This window comes from Phascolarctos cinereus, unplaced genomic scaffold (assembly GCF_003287225.1).
Source record: "Phascolarctos cinereus isolate Bilbo 61053 unplaced genomic scaffold, phaCin_HiC Scaffold_4;HRSCAF=312, whole genome shotgun sequence".
In the NCBI taxonomy this organism is placed as follows: Eukaryota; Metazoa; Chordata; class Mammalia; order Diprotodontia; family Phascolarctidae; genus Phascolarctos; species Phascolarctos cinereus.
This window is the reverse complement of record NW_027555847.1, coordinates 348575853-348588172: the sequence shown is the minus strand read 5'-3', so window position 1 is coordinate 348588172 and position 12320 is coordinate 348575853. Positions and strand designations below refer to the sequence as shown.

The window sequence follows — 12320 nt, the reverse complement described above, 5'->3', positions numbered from 1 at the left end:
CCACCCTCATTGAAAAGGCAAGCAACTCAATATAGGTTATACATGTGCAGTTATGCAAAACTTCCATAGTAGACATGTTGTGAAAAACTAACTCTTCCCTTAATCCTATCCCCCTCCATTTATTCTATTCTTTCTTTTGACCCTGTCCCTCCTCAGAAGTATTTGCTTCTGATTACCCCTTTCCCAATCTGCCCTCCTCTCTATCATCCCCCTGCTCTCTTGTCCCCTTCTCCCCCTATTTTCCTGTAGGGTAAGACAGATTTCCATACCCAATTGAATGTGTATGTTATTCCCTCCTTAAGCCAAATCCTATGAGAATAAGATTCCCTCATTCCCTCTCACCTTCCCCGTTTCCCCTCCACTGAAGAGACTTTTCTGTTTTTTTGTGAGATAATTTACCCCATTCTACCTCTCCCTTTCTTCTTATCTGTGTATAATCCTGTCTCGTCCCTTAATTTTATTCTCCAGATATGACCCCTTAATCTTCAACTCACCCTGTGCCCTCTGTCTATCTATCTACATATACATACATATAATTTTTTTCCTCCAACTACCCTAATACTGACAAAGGTCTCATGAGTTATAAATATCATCTTTCCATGCAGGAATGTAAACAGTTCAATTTAATAAGTCTCTTATGATTTCTCTTTCCTGTTTACCTCTTCATGTTCCACTTGAGTCCTGTATTTGAAAGTCAAATTTTCTATTCAGCTCTGGTCTTTTCATCAAGAATGCTTGAAAGTCCTCTATTTCACTGAATGACCATTTTCCCCTGAAGGATTATACTCAGTTTTGCTGGGTAGGTGATTCTTGGTTGTAATCCTATCTCCTTTGCCCTCTGGAATATTATATTCCATGCCCTGAGGTCCTTTAATGTAGAAGCTGCTAAATCTTGTGTTATCCTGATTGTGTTTCCACAGTACTTGAACTGTTTCCTTCTGGCAGCTTGTAATATTTTCTCCTTGACCTGGGAACTCTGGAATTTGGCTACAATATTCCTAGGAGTTTTCCTTTGGGGATCTCTTTCAGGAGGAGATCTGTGGATTCTTTCAATTTCTATTTTGCCCTCTGGTTCTAAAATATCAGGGCAGTTTTCCTTGATAATTTCTTGAAAGATGATGTCTAGGCTCTTTTTTTGATCATGGCTTTCAGATAGTCCAATAATTTTTAAATTCTCTCTCCTGGATCTATTTTCCAGGTCAGTTGTTTTTCCAATGAGATATTTCACATTGTTTTCTAATTTTTCATTCTTTTGGATTTACTGTGTCTTGATTTCTCATAAAGTCACTAGCTTCCAATTGCTCTATTCTAATTTTTAAGGAAGTATTTTCTTAGTAATCTTTTGGACTTCCTTTTCCATTTGGCCAATTTTTCTTTTTAGGGCATTCTTCTCCTCATTGGCTTTTTGGACCTCTTTTGCCATTTGGGTTAGGCTATTTTTTAAGGTGTTATTTTCTTCAGTATTTTTTTGGGTCTCCTTTAGCAAGCTGTTGACTTGTTTTTCATGATTTTCTTGCATCACTCTCATTTCTCTTCCCAGTTTTTCCTCTACTTCCCTTACTTGCTTCTCAAAATCCCTTTTGAGCTCTTCCAAGGTCTGGGACTGATTCATATTTTTCTTGGAGGCTTTGGATGTAGGAGCTTTGACTTTGTTGTCTTCTTCTGGTTGTGTATTTTGATCTTCTTTTTCACCAAAGTAAGATTCTATGGTCTGACTTTTTTTGCACTGCTTGCTCATGATCCCGGCCAGTTACTTGAGTTTTAAACTCTTTGTTAAGGTAAGAGTCTGCTTCCAATGTGGAGAATGTACTGTCCCAAGCTTAGGGGGGGTTTGTACAGCTGTTTTCAGAGATATTTGTAGGGACCTGTAAATTTTTAGTTCTTCCAAGGTGGTATGATAAGGGGTGAGGTGTTTACACCTTTCCTGGCCTGTGACCACAAGTATTCCTTTCTGTCCCGTAACTGTGAGGAGGGGTTTCTCACCACAGCCACTCCAAGCTCCACCACGCCAGCGTTCCTCCTCACCTCAGCACTGCCGCCTAGAACTGTGACCCAGATCCAAACACGGGCAAAGCAAGAGATTCCTGCAATACCTCTCTGATCAGCCACTGGATTCCCCCTCAGTCTGTGGGCCAGAGCCGTGCTCTTGGGGAATAGAGCTAAAACCCCACCTTCCTGTCTCAGCACCCACAGAAACAGACTTTTCCCACTGACCTTCTAAGTTGTCTTTGGCATTTGTGGATTGAGGAGTCTGGAAACCTCCACAGCTGCCCGCGATTCAGTCCTCTGAGGCCTGCTCCAGGTTCCCTGTGGCCTGCGAGCCCACGCCATGCTGTGCTGCGCTCCCAGCCCCGGCGCGATACACCTTTCTGATCAATCATCCAGGTTGTCTTGGGCTGGAAATTTGTTTCACTCTGTCTTTTTGTGGGTTCTTTTGCTTCAGAATTTGTTTAGAGCCATTTTTTATGAGTATTTGGAGGGGTTTGGAGGAGAGCTCAAGCAAGTCACTGCTTTCACTCTGCCATCTTGGCTCCGCCCCCCAAAAAAGACCCAAACTTAATAGAAGATTTGACATACAAGAGCCAAGAGAAATATAAAGTACATACCAAAGACTAATTACAAGGGACTTAATAGCGACGGACTGCTTACCTTTTATGTATATAAAATGTAAACCACATGTCTAAGATTGTTATTAGTAATTGGGTAGTTCATAAGAAAGATTGAGGTATACCTGAGTATGATATGACTTTAAAAAGCAAAACTGTTTAGAAACACCTAAAATGAGTAATTATCTTATACAAATGAGGTGAGAGAGGAAGAACCAACACAGAGGAATTAGATGTGAAAGGTGGGCTGTTAGTTCTGGAAACCTGCTTTCATCAGGAATGGGTTCAAGAGAGAACAATACATATAATAAAAGTTTTCTAAATTGAGAAAGAAGTAAAATGCTAAGGGGATAGGGAGGGGGAAGAGGATAAGATAGGGATCTCTAGAGGGAAGGGGGAGGGAGTAGCTTTAAGGGGTACAGAAGGGTGTTTAAATTAATGGGAATGGGAGGATAAGGGAGGAATCCTGGTGGGGGTGGGGTGGGTTAAATAATAGGAGGGCAAGGTATCAGGTAGAAGTGAAGTAGAGGAGTCAAGAAGGATAGGAAATAAGAGATACACACAAACATAAAATAAAGATCAGAAGTAGAATTTGTTAGGGAAAGTATATGTTTATATATGTATGCGTATTTATATAGGTATATGTATATATATATATATATATATATATAGATAAATCCATGCTTAATTGTAGCCTTCTTGGAGGGAGGGGAAAATAGAACAAAGTAAAAAGTGCAAAGCAGAGAACAAAAGAAAACTTACGAGGAAGTAGCAAAAAGATGGACAGCTCTCAACACAACCCAATATTTATTACAGAAGCTTTCTTGAAATGGAAATGTATTGCTGTACATTTTGAATCCTCTCTTATGTTCTACTGTGCACATGACGTTTTTTCTGTTATTTTATATTTAAGTACATAGTGTGTTTCTTTCTCTTATTGAGTATTTGTTTTAGTATTTAAGTCTAAAATTTAAAAAAAAAATTCTGCTCAGAGCAGTAGTTTGTCCAAGCAGCTATAAAAATAAATAAATAAAAGAATGAATGAATGAATGAATGAATAAATAAATAATGGAGGGACTGTTGGCCCAGGAGGGGGAAACACTAATTATGTTTAGCTTTAATGTTATAGTTACTAATTGATCCAAGCCTATTGGCAACACTAAAATAGTGGCAGCCAAGTGGTTAGGACCTACTAGCTTACTAGTTCATTTGTGCTAGCTAATTAGGGAAAAACATTTTTGCTAAAATTTTCCTGATATTCCCTAGGCTCAAGCCAGCATTTGACACATTGGATGCCTAAGCTTTAGTGGCAAAAAGAGGCATTCTTTGGCATCCCTAAACTAGGTGAAACATCTTTTTTCCCCCAATTTATTCTTTATTTATTTTTTGCATTCATTTTTTAAATTTTGAGTTCTGAATTTTCTCCCTCCCACCCCTCCCTCACCCATGGGGAAGGCAAGAAATGTGGTATCAGTTTTACATGTGAAATCATGCAAAATATGTTTTCATGTTAGCCATATTGAAAAAAAAGAAAAAGAAAGTAAGAAAAAAAATATGCGGCAATCTGCATTCAGACTCCTTCAGTTCTTTTTCTAGAGGTGGATAGCGTTTTTCATCATAATTCAGAATTTTCTTGGGTCAGTGTATTGCTGAGATTCACAGTTGATCATCATACATATTGCTGTTGCTATGTACAATGTTCTCCTGGTTCTGGTCACTTCACTTTGCATCAATTCATATAAGTCTTCCCAGGTTTTTCTGAAAGCATTTGGTTCATCATTTCTCTATACCACAATCATATACCACAACTTATTCAGCCATTCCCTAATTGATAGGCATCCCCTCAATTTCCATTTCTTTGCCACCACAAAGAGTTGCTACAAATATTTTTGTTATGGACCCTCTTCCTTTTTTTTTTTTATCTGTTTGATATATAGACGTAGTAATGGTATTGCTGTGTCAAAGGGTATGCACAGTTTTATAGCCCTTTGGGCATAGTTCCAATTGCTCTCCAGAATGTTTGGATCAAAAACTTTGTGCATGGGAATATTTTCTTTTTGAAAAAAGCAGGCATATAACCATTTAGCTAAGTAAGAAGCATTATTCTTAGTAAAATGTATCATTCCAATTGCTGCACGCAAAAAGCCACTTCCTTCCCATTAAAAGACTTATTTTCTTTAGTTTCTCTGTTGTCCTGTTGATTTGGAAAAAGAAGTAAAACTAAAATTCACCAGCTATAACTGAAAGCAGTGTCAATATTTTGCTATTTTTATTATTTCAGCTCTGTATAATGACTTGGGAAGGGTGGAGGAAGTTTGTTGCCTTCCAGGCTTCGTTTATGCCCTTCTCCCTCCATTGCTTGCTTTTTCTGTCCCGTGCTACTTGGCATCACCTCCCCTCTTCTCTGTATCAGTTAGAGTTTTTACATCTGCAGAAAAAAAGGAGAGTGGAGGAGGCTTTGAGAATTGAACTCATACATTTGCCCGGAGATTCTTACTGGTCTGTGTAGCCCAAAGAAGCTGTCTTTTGTATCCTCTTTTAGCTTCTCACCTAATTTGTGTCAGCAGTCCTAAAGAAGAGCCAGGTGATTTAAAATAAAATGTGTGCTTTTGTTAGTGTGGATTTAAAAAAATTTCCTTTCAATGTGAATTTTGCTGACCCATCATGAATAGGATGCAGGAGTATACTGGTAAGTGTTGAACAACCAGCTGTCTGAAAAAAAAAATGTGCCCAAGATACACTTTTCAATTTAATCTTCAATATTAAATTTTTCTCCACTTTATTAAGTCTATACAATCCACAAAAAAAAAAATAAATCAAGCCCTTATTTGGAGCTTTGGCCAATTTCCAAGGTGTAAATACTCACACTGAAAGCTTAACAATCAGTTCTGGTAAGCCAGTTCAAGCTGGTAGGGTGTATGCTGTTAAGCTGTCTTTTTGATGGTAGCAATTTATTAGGGATTTCCAAGGCATCTTTCTCCAGGCTGCCCTGTAGAACAGGTGGAGATTGATGCCAAGATATTTAGTAAGAGTTGTAACAACATCTGGTGCTATACATGAGGATTGGGGAAAGGGAGTGGAAAGGGAGTGGAGAGGGAAGGGGAAAGCTATTAAACACTGGTTAGGAGATCATTGGAAAATGTTGAGATGACTTTCAGTAGAGTAGGTAGGAGTGAGCAGAAACCAGGTTTTAAAAGCCTGAAGAGAGAATGTACAGAGGAGGGGATGGAGCCCCAGTAGAGACAAAATTTTAGCAAAATTTATCAGTAAAGGGAGGAGAAGATAGAGGGAGGTAACTAGATGCATTAGACAGCTTAAGGCAAGGCCCTTTTCAGGGCTGGAGAGCTCCTAGCACGTTTGCAAGCATATGAGTAGGTGTGAGTAGGAGCCAGAAGAAAGAAAAGGCTAAATATACATGAGAGGAAGGGGACCATTGCTAGAGCGAGGCCCTACAAGAGATGGGAAGACATGGGATCAAAGGTATCCTTGCCAAAGAGCAGGGATTTCTCCTTCTCATCTATGACCAGATGAAAGAAGGAGGACATGGATGATGGTACTCAGAAGGTTTTTGAGGCACATAGGGGGCAATTGAAGGGGTTTCTGTAAGATGACTATAATCTTCTCAATAAAATATTAGATTACCACTTGTTATGTATGGAAAAGGGAGGAGAGTTATGAGTACACAAGTCAGGCTCTTGAAAAAGGCTTTGGGAGGCAGTAGGTGGCACAGTGAATACAGCACTGGCCCTGGAGTCAGGAGGACCTGAGTTCAAATCCATCTCAGTCACTTGACACTTACTAGCTGGGTGACCCTGGGCAAGTCACTTAACCCCATTGCCTAGCAAAAAAAAAAAAGGCAAACAAACAAACAAACAACAAGTCTTTATTAAAATGAGTTAAAAACCAAAAAAAAAAGTCTTTGGGATAGTCACTGTGGAAAATGAAAGGAGTTCCACAAAAGGAGAGGAAAAGGACCAGCAAACAATAATGAGGGCCCAGATGAGTTGTGCACCCTCCCTGAAATGCCCCGAGAGTAGAAACTGGGTCTCTATCATCTTTTTATCCTTCATAGCACTTGTGACACTCAGTGTCTGTTGGGAGATACCATGAATAAGTAAGGATTGTCCTAACGGTGGAAGAATTAGTGAGAGACAATTTTTGTCAGAGAGGCCAAAGAGAAGTCTTTTAGCACCTCCTCACACATTTGACATAGGTGAACACCTGTTCGGCTATTGTTTAGGGCTTGTCTTGAGCCTAGGACTTACTGAGCCAAGCCTCTAAAGTATGACTATCCTTCCACCAAGGCCGACAGAGCACTGGAGTCCCATGGCCCCAGACCAGAGAAGCACTGTCACTCCCTAAAGCACTGACCTTCTTCCCTGTGGTAAATATAGTTTGGATTCCCCACCCATGCATCCTCCCACCTGAGACATGTTTCTGTCCTATGAGAGTTGTTCATTTTTATAATAGTATGGAGAATGTTGTAGTATACTATAAAAACTTATGTACATTCTTTTCTAAAATGCACCCAGTGACCTCTCTGAACCCATAAAGACCTAGTGAGGGAGGGTTTTTTTTAATTTAAAATATATATATATATATATATATATATATCCATTTTTTTGACTATTTGAAATAATTAGCTAGCTATTTGTGGACAAGTTATACTGACAGGGAAACTGCCATAGCACATGGATTCAATTCAGCTGATTTTCTTGTTTTCCTTTTCTTTTTTTGTCCTGGAATTAACTGTACATGGTTATTTACATTATGGGGGAATTAAAATGTTTTCAATAATCCTGGGGTCAGAGCCATCTTTTTAATTGCAGAGTCTGTGCATTTTGTCCCCTTTCCAGGGCAAAAAGGATTGTGAACCACTATTTCTATGGCACCATACCCTTATTGACAGATCACAGCCTACTTATGCCCTCTTATCTTCTTCGATTTCTGCCCATAGCCTCCCACCCATCTTCCAGCCCTCTGGAGGCAGTGTGAAGCTCTACCAGGGCAGCACTGGCTCTATCTATCTGTTATCCCTCTTTTCCCTGCCCACTTTTTTGTTTGCATGGATCCTTGATGACCTCTGTTCTGCTGCCTCTCATGTTTTGTAGGATAAACAATGTAACTATTAGCTCTAAAGCTGTTATCATCCAAAAGCTAGTAAAATGCCTGTATCAAATAATTATTCTTTGAGTCTCCAGACTATTTTTAATTATCTGATGTTACTATATGGGGGTAATCAAAGAAGCCACCCTTTTCTATGAGGTGGGCAGGGATGGACAGCTAGGGATGGGGCTAGGGCTGGAGTGGATGTCATCATTTTGGCCACTGCCCTTGAACACTAGCCACGTGGTCCTCTGGGCCCACCCCCTCCCCTGAAGGACAGTGATCAAGGGCCAAAAACAAGGACTACATCAACAAGTAACAGCTACAACTTGTATTTTTGTTGTTGTTGTTCTGTTTTGTTTGGTGAGGCAATTGGGGTTAAGTGACTTGCCCAGAGTCACACAGATAGTGAGTGTTATGTGTCTGAGGCCAGATCTGAACTCAGGACCTCCTGACTCCAGGGCCAGTGTCTATCCACTGCATCACCTAGCTACCCACTTTTGTTGTTGTTTTAAGGAATTTTTTATAATTTATTTCTTTTTACAAGCATTTATTTTCTCTCCTTCCCATTGCCTCTCTACAATTGAACAATTTAAAAAAAAAAAAAAAGGAAAGTCCTCATAACAAATCAATTGCAAATCCAACAAAATTAATTCCCACATTAGTGTTCATTAGCCATATCCAAAAATGTATGTCTCAGTCTGCATAGCAGTACCCATTGGAATGTGAGTACCATGAGGCAAGGACTGCTGTAGCCTTTCCTTGTGTTCCCAGCATTTAGCACGGTGCCCACGTAGTAAGTGCTTAATAAATACTTGTTGACTGACTTTCTTTCCACTCCCCTTCTCTCCCCATACTGCTCCCTGGAAGCTCTGTAAATAGGTGCTAAGATGCTCTTCTTCTCCTCCCCCTGTCTCCCCTTTATATCATGTGAATCCTTGTCCTGTGCGGCAGCTGGAAAAATCAGCCTTTGACTCTGAGCTGGGTTTTTGCACAGTGCTCCCTGGGTGATCAGGGTTCTTTCTGAATGCTCTGCTTGTACCATCTTAGGAAAGCAGACTGGTTAGGCAGTGGGATAACTCAGTAGCAAAAGTAGCCAAAGATGAGGGGGACGCTGACCTCACCATACCAACGCTAACACAGACTTGTTGAACCTAGAACATTCTGCTAGAATATCTTCTTAGTGCCAGCTACTCTAAATGTCAAAAACAGTCAACGTCTGATGTTACCAGTCATCCACTAACAGTTTTGTTTTAAAAAGGGAAATCAGATACATGATACAGATATACTATCAGATGTGAGTCATCACACAATACAAACTTGTGTGGAATGGAGAAGTCAATCGTCTGGCACCAAAACTATGTGCATCTAAGGTAGAGTCATATAGTACTGTAGATAGAAATATTCCCTGTGGACACAAGTTTATTGTAAGCCTATGACACTGTGTTTGGAGGGGGGAGTGGGAGGAAGTTAAAAAAAAAAAAGCAAATTTCCTGTAAGTGGTTTTAATATGGGTAGCAGGAGGAGTGTACATATTCAGAAATAAAAATGATATGGAAAAGATAATAATATTTTTTGGAATGTGCTTCTGTTAGAAAGTTATATATGAAGATTATCTTCTTATACCAGCCAACACCCTCCCATGCACACACTCTTGTGTATATATACTATTATACAAGGCTGCTGTCTATCTTGCCAGTTCTTGAGCCCAGCTCTGCTTACAACTCTCAGCTAGGTGGAGTAGTGGATAGAGTGAAGACATCTTCCTGAGTTCAAATTTGGCCTCAGAGACTTACTAGCTGTGTGACCCTGGGCAAGGCATTTAACTTTGTTTCAGTTCCCTCATCTATAAAACGAGCAGGAGAAGGAAATGGCAAACCACTTCAGTATCTTTGCCAAGAAATGGAGTTATGAAGAGTTTGGGCATGACTGAAATGAGTCAACAACAGGAGACAACACTACTGAGATTCTACCACAATTGAGATGACTCCATTCAGAAAGAGATATGAGAGATGGTCTCTGTGGATTTAAAAGTTCATTTTACAGAAGATGGTTAGTAAGCATTCTCCATCTCTTCTAGGGACAGAACTAATTAATCAATTAGGAAATCTTATTAAGTGCCTACTATGTGGCAGCTGCTCTACTTGGAGCTAGGGATAAAAAGACAAAGTTGAAACAGTTCCTACCATCAAAGAGCTGACAGTCTGGCAGAGTAGTGGACAGAGTGATGGACTGGGACTTGGAATTAGAAAGACCTGGGTTCAAATCCTACCTCAGATATTTACTAGCTATGTAATATACAAAGTCAATATGAGGAAACTGAATTAAATTTGGATAAGACTTGTCCTGAGCTATTTAGGTGACACATAAGGAAGAAGTTTCAGATAAAAAATAAGCCCTCTAGTTTATTGTCAAGTGAGGTCATGGAATCTCCAGTTCTAGAAACTTCTAAAGAAGACAGACTATCCTCTTCTCAGGTTTGTTTTAGAGATCACTCTGAGGTAAAAGAGTGTGAAGTAAGTTCTGAAAGTCCCTTCTGACTCTGACTTTGTGATCCATAGATCCAGACATCACTCGAACCAGCAGTCTTAGAGCAGTTCACCATATGTCATTTCAGTTAGAATGGGCACTGTTTAATCTGACCTATGATACATCCCACTTCCACTTCAGCCATAACATGACTGCTGAAACAATTCACCCTTTATTCTCTTCATTTCAGGATTGACGAAGAGTGGAAAGAATGCCCTGATTATGTCTCTGCTGGAGAAAACAGCTGTTATTTCAATTCATCCTATACCTCCATTTGGACACCCTATTGTATCAAGCTAAGAAATATTAGTCATGAGTTGGAGAAAAGATGTTTCACTGTGGATGAAATAGGTAAATCTCAGGTTTGTGTTTTGCTTGACGTGGTTTGACACTGACCTGGAGCCTTGCAAATGATTATGATTAAATGATTAAATAGAAATGTCCCATGGAAGTGACTAAGAAAAAACAATAATACTTTATAAACACGTGGAGAGCTATTTTGCAGAATTGGCAGCCAGCACCTAATGAGAGGGCAAGAGGAAGGGGAGTTAAGGTAGGGAATAGGAGGGGCTTAGAGTCCTTACATGGAATAGGAATGGAGAAGGCCATAGAATCTTTCCTTAAAGAGATAGTAGCAAGGAGATAGAGCAGATGGACTCTTGAAGTCCCCAAGCCTTCATTGCTCTTATAGTGTAATCTATATCAACTGAAATGCATTGGTTATTGTACTGTTTTAATGGAAGATGGAACAAAAGGCTAGATTTTGTTTAGTATGGACAACATCACATAGCCATTCCAAAGTTTTATGTTCTCATTTGGTGAAGAGCCAAAATGAGTTTAAAGTCATGTTTACACAATACTAAAACAATCAGTCCTTTTGGCCAACTGAGTGAAAAAACTAAATCAAGATGATTATTTGGCATGGCATAAGCAAAAAAAAAAAAAGTTGTTTTTTTTAAAATATCTGATTTATCTCCCAGGGTTGTTGTGAGAATCAAATGAGTTAACATATGTAAAGTGTTTTGCAAACATTGAAGCATTATGGAAATGCCAGATATTATTATTATTATCTGGCATTCACTTATCTAGTAACCACAAGTATTCTGGGGAAAGGGAGAAAAAGGAGGAAGGGGGCTTCTTAACAGCCCTAGTAGATTTCAAAATGTATGCACTGAGGTTCATGCACTTTACAGAAAAGCTTCCAGTTGGCAAACGGGGGGGAAGGGGAGGGTTGCCCTTAGTTTACGTTATTTCATTTTTTTCTTTTTTTGGTATTTTTCTTAAATACATGTAAATAAAATTTCAACATTCTTTTTCTTTTATTTTGAGTTCCAAATTTTCTCCCTTCCCCTTCCCCTCCCCCCTCACTGAGAAGGCAGGCAATTTGATATAGATTATACAAGTGTATCATGCAAAACATTTTTGTATTAGCCATGTTGCAAAAGAAAACAGACTAAAAGAAAAATGAAGAAAAATAAAGTTTAAAAAGTATGCTTTGGGGGCAGCTAGGTGGTGCAGTGGATAGAGCACCGGCCCTGGAGTCAAGAGGACCTCAGTTCAAATCCAGCCTCAGACATATGACACTTACTAGCTGTGTGACTCTGGGCAAGTCACTTAAGCCCAACTGCCTCACCAAAAAGCAAAAAAAAAAAAAAAGTACGCTTCAATCTGCATTCAAACTCTATCAGTTCTTTAACTTAAGGTCAATAGCATTTTTCATCATAAATCCTTCAAAATTGTCTTTGATCAATGTATTGCTTAGAATAGCTAAATAATTCACAGCTGATCATCATACACTATTGCTGTCACTGTGTACCCTTCTCCAGTTTTGCTCACCACTTTGCAAGAGTTCATGTAAGTCTTCCCAGCATCCTGCTCATTGTATCTTATAGCATAGTAGTATTCCATCACAGTCATATACCACAACTTGTTCAGCCATTCCCCAATTGATGGGCATCCCATAAATTTCCAATTCTTTGCCATCATAAAAGTAGCTGCTATAGAGATATTTTTTGTGAATATGTCTCCTTTTCCTTTTTCTTTGATGTCTTTGGGATACAGACCTAGAAGTGCTATTGC

General features: G+C 39.3%; 1 protein-coding gene across 1 annotated transcript in view; it reads left to right on the top strand.

The window, feature by feature from the left end:
- GHR (growth hormone receptor) overlaps nt 1-12320 on the top strand; it is a 46946-nt gene that overhangs the window by 12343 nt on the left and 22283 nt on the right. The window contains exon 3 of the mRNA XM_078151755.1: nt 10432-10592. Coding sequence (XP_078007881.1) covers nt 10432-10592 — 161 coding nt within the window. The remainder of the gene's footprint in view (nt 1-10431; nt 10593-12320) is intronic.